Source organism: Apodemus sylvaticus, chromosome 8 (assembly GCF_947179515.1).
Source record: "Apodemus sylvaticus chromosome 8, mApoSyl1.1, whole genome shotgun sequence".
NCBI classification, from domain to species: Eukaryota; Metazoa; Chordata; class Mammalia; order Rodentia; family Muridae; genus Apodemus; species Apodemus sylvaticus.
This window is the reverse complement of record NC_067479.1, coordinates 96,175,019-96,177,595: the sequence shown is the minus strand read 5'-3', so window position 1 is coordinate 96,177,595 and position 2,577 is coordinate 96,175,019. Positions and strand designations below refer to the sequence as shown.

General features: G+C 60.9%; 1 protein-coding gene across 1 annotated transcript; it reads left to right on the top strand.

The window, feature by feature from the left end:
• Nucleotides 1-279: 279 nt before the first annotated feature.
• On the top strand, nucleotides 280-1,872 carry Slc18a3 (solute carrier family 18 member A3). Its single transcript, XM_052191632.1, has one exon. It carries the CDS (start codon nucleotides 280-282, stop codon nucleotides 1,870-1,872), a length of 1,593 nt encoding a protein of 530 aa, XP_052047592.1.
• The last annotated feature ends 705 nt before the right edge of the window (nucleotides 1,873-2,577 follow it).

The window sequence follows — 2,577 nt, the reverse complement described above, 5'->3', positions numbered from 1 at the left end:
CCAGTCTCCCGCCTCAGTCCCTCGGCTTGTCGGCCTCCGCGCTTGCATCCGAAACACTCGGCAACTGGTCCCTGGAGCATCTAAGAGCAGCGGCGCCGCGCGGGACAATCCTTGCTTTTTTCTGAGCTCGGGGATATGAACCCCACGGCCACCTGAAGCACAGGGGGCGCTACGCGGCTAGGACCGCGCCCCCGAAATACTTTACCCTAGCCTCTGCACTGCGGGACGCCGACACCCGACTCCGGTGGAGGCATCTTAGGAAGAGCAGCGGGTAGGGGCATGGAACCCACCGCGCCAACCGCTCAGGCCCGGGCGGCGGCCACCAAGCTGTCGGAAGCGGTGGGAGCCGCGCTGCAAGAGCCCCAGAGGCAGCGGCGCCTGGTGCTGGTCATCGTGTGCGTCGCACTCTTACTGGACAACATGTTGTACATGGTCATCGTGCCCATTGTTCCCGACTATATCGCTCACATGCGCGGGGGCAGCGAGAGCCCTACCCAGGTCTCTGAGGTGTGGGAACCCACCCTGCCGCCGCCCACTCTGGGTAATGCCAGCGCCTACTTGACCAACACCTCCGCCTCCCCGACGGCTGCCGGCTCGGCTCGGTCAATCCTGCGGCCTCGCTACCCCACAGAAAGTGAAGATGTGAAGATAGGCGTGCTATTCGCCTCCAAGGCCATCCTGCAGCTTCTGGTGAACCCCTTAAGCGGGCCTTTCATTGATCGCATGAGCTACGACGTGCCGCTGCTTATTGGCCTGGGCGTCATGTTCGCCTCCACAGTCATGTTTGCCTTTGCAGAAGACTATGCCACACTCTTCGCTGCGCGCAGTCTCCAAGGCCTGGGCTCAGCCTTCGCGGACACGTCTGGCATTGCCATGATCGCCGACAAGTATCCCGAGGAGCCCGAGCGCAGTCGTGCCCTGGGCGTGGCGCTGGCCTTCATCAGTTTTGGAAGCCTAGTGGCGCCACCCTTTGGGGGCATCCTCTACGAGTTCGCAGGCAAGCGTGTACCCTTTCTAGTGCTCGCCGCCGTGTCGCTCTTCGACGCGCTCCTGCTCCTGGCGGTGGCTAAGCCCTTCTCGGCTGCGGCTCGGGCGCGGGCCAACCTACCCGTGGGCACACCTATTCATCGCCTCATGCTAGACCCTTACATCGCGGTGGTAGCCGGCGCACTCACGACTTGTAACATTCCCCTTGCGTTCCTCGAGCCCACCATAGCCACGTGGATGAAGCACACAATGGCGGCATCCGAGTGGGAGATGGGCATGGTCTGGCTGCCGGCTTTCGTGCCGCACGTCTTAGGCGTCTATCTCACCGTGCGCCTAGCGGCGCGCTATCCACACTTGCAATGGCTGTATGGCGCTCTCGGGCTAGCGGTCATTGGAGTGAGCTCTTGCGTCGTACCTGCCTGCCGCTCCTTCGCGCCCTTAGTGGTCTCGCTCTGCGGCCTCTGCTTCGGCATCGCGTTAGTGGACACGGCTCTCCTTCCCACGCTCGCCTTTCTGGTGGACGTGCGCCACGTATCAGTCTATGGCAGTGTCTATGCCATAGCTGACATCTCCTATTCTGTGGCCTACGCGCTCGGGCCCATAGTGGCAGGCCATATCGTTCACTCGCTCGGCTTTGAGCAGCTCAGCCTTGGCATGGGCCTGGCCAACCTGCTCTACGCACCGGTCCTATTGCTCTTGCGTAATGTAGGCCTCCTTACGCGCTCGCGTTCCGAGCGCGATGTGCTGCTTGATGAACCGCCGCAGGGTCTGTACGACGCGGTGCGCCTGCGTGAGGTGCAGGGCAAGGACAGCGGCGAACCTTGTAGCCCGCCTGGCCCTTTTGATGGCTGCGAGGACGACTACAACTACTACTCCCGCAGCTAGCAGACCCGCTTCTCTTCCAGACCACCTACCCACCCCATTCAGGTCAAGGTGGTCATTCTGCGAGAGCACTGGCCAACTTTGGCTTGGGGCACACCTCCTCTAATGAGTACCCTAGTCCCTCCCGGGTCCTGAATTCCTTTGCTGGAATCCCTTCTCCCTGACCCCTCCCATCCTAACCCCCTCCCCAAACACACTGAGGGAATGGAGCAGGGAGGATGAGGAGCTACTGGGCTCCTGGCAGAGGTGAAGAGGTGTGCCGGTGGTCGCCAGTCACCTGCTGAGAGCCTCCAAGTACAGTCGTGCATCTGTTTGCCCTTCCTGCGGATCTTTCCAGTGCCAAACTTGGTCTGCTGCACCCCGGTGCCTCCGGCCTGAATTAATAAACCATATCTGTCTGAGGAGGCCGAGTCTCTTTACTGATGAGGGGTGGGTGGTGTGACACAAAACCTAAGCACAGAGAAGGCTGCCTGGGTTTCATATGTTCACTCCAGACCTGGGGAGGGGTGGAAGCCATGACGCTCCTTTACTGCCTGGGAAAAGGAAGCAACCCCCAAATCCCAAAAAAGGGCTCTCCCCCATGGATATTCAGAACACACACACACACACACACACACACACACACGTCTCTCCTTTACAAGCCTAGTGTAGCACCTGGAGGTTCCCCCGAGGGAGCCTGGCTTTAGGGGACAGCTGGCACCAGGGGCT

Bases quoted from the DNA above. Each gene is read 5' to 3' on its own strand.
- Slc18a3 (XM_052191632.1), top strand. From the start codon at position 280: ATGGAACCCACCGCGCCAACCGCTCAGGCCCGGGCGGCGGCCACCAAG.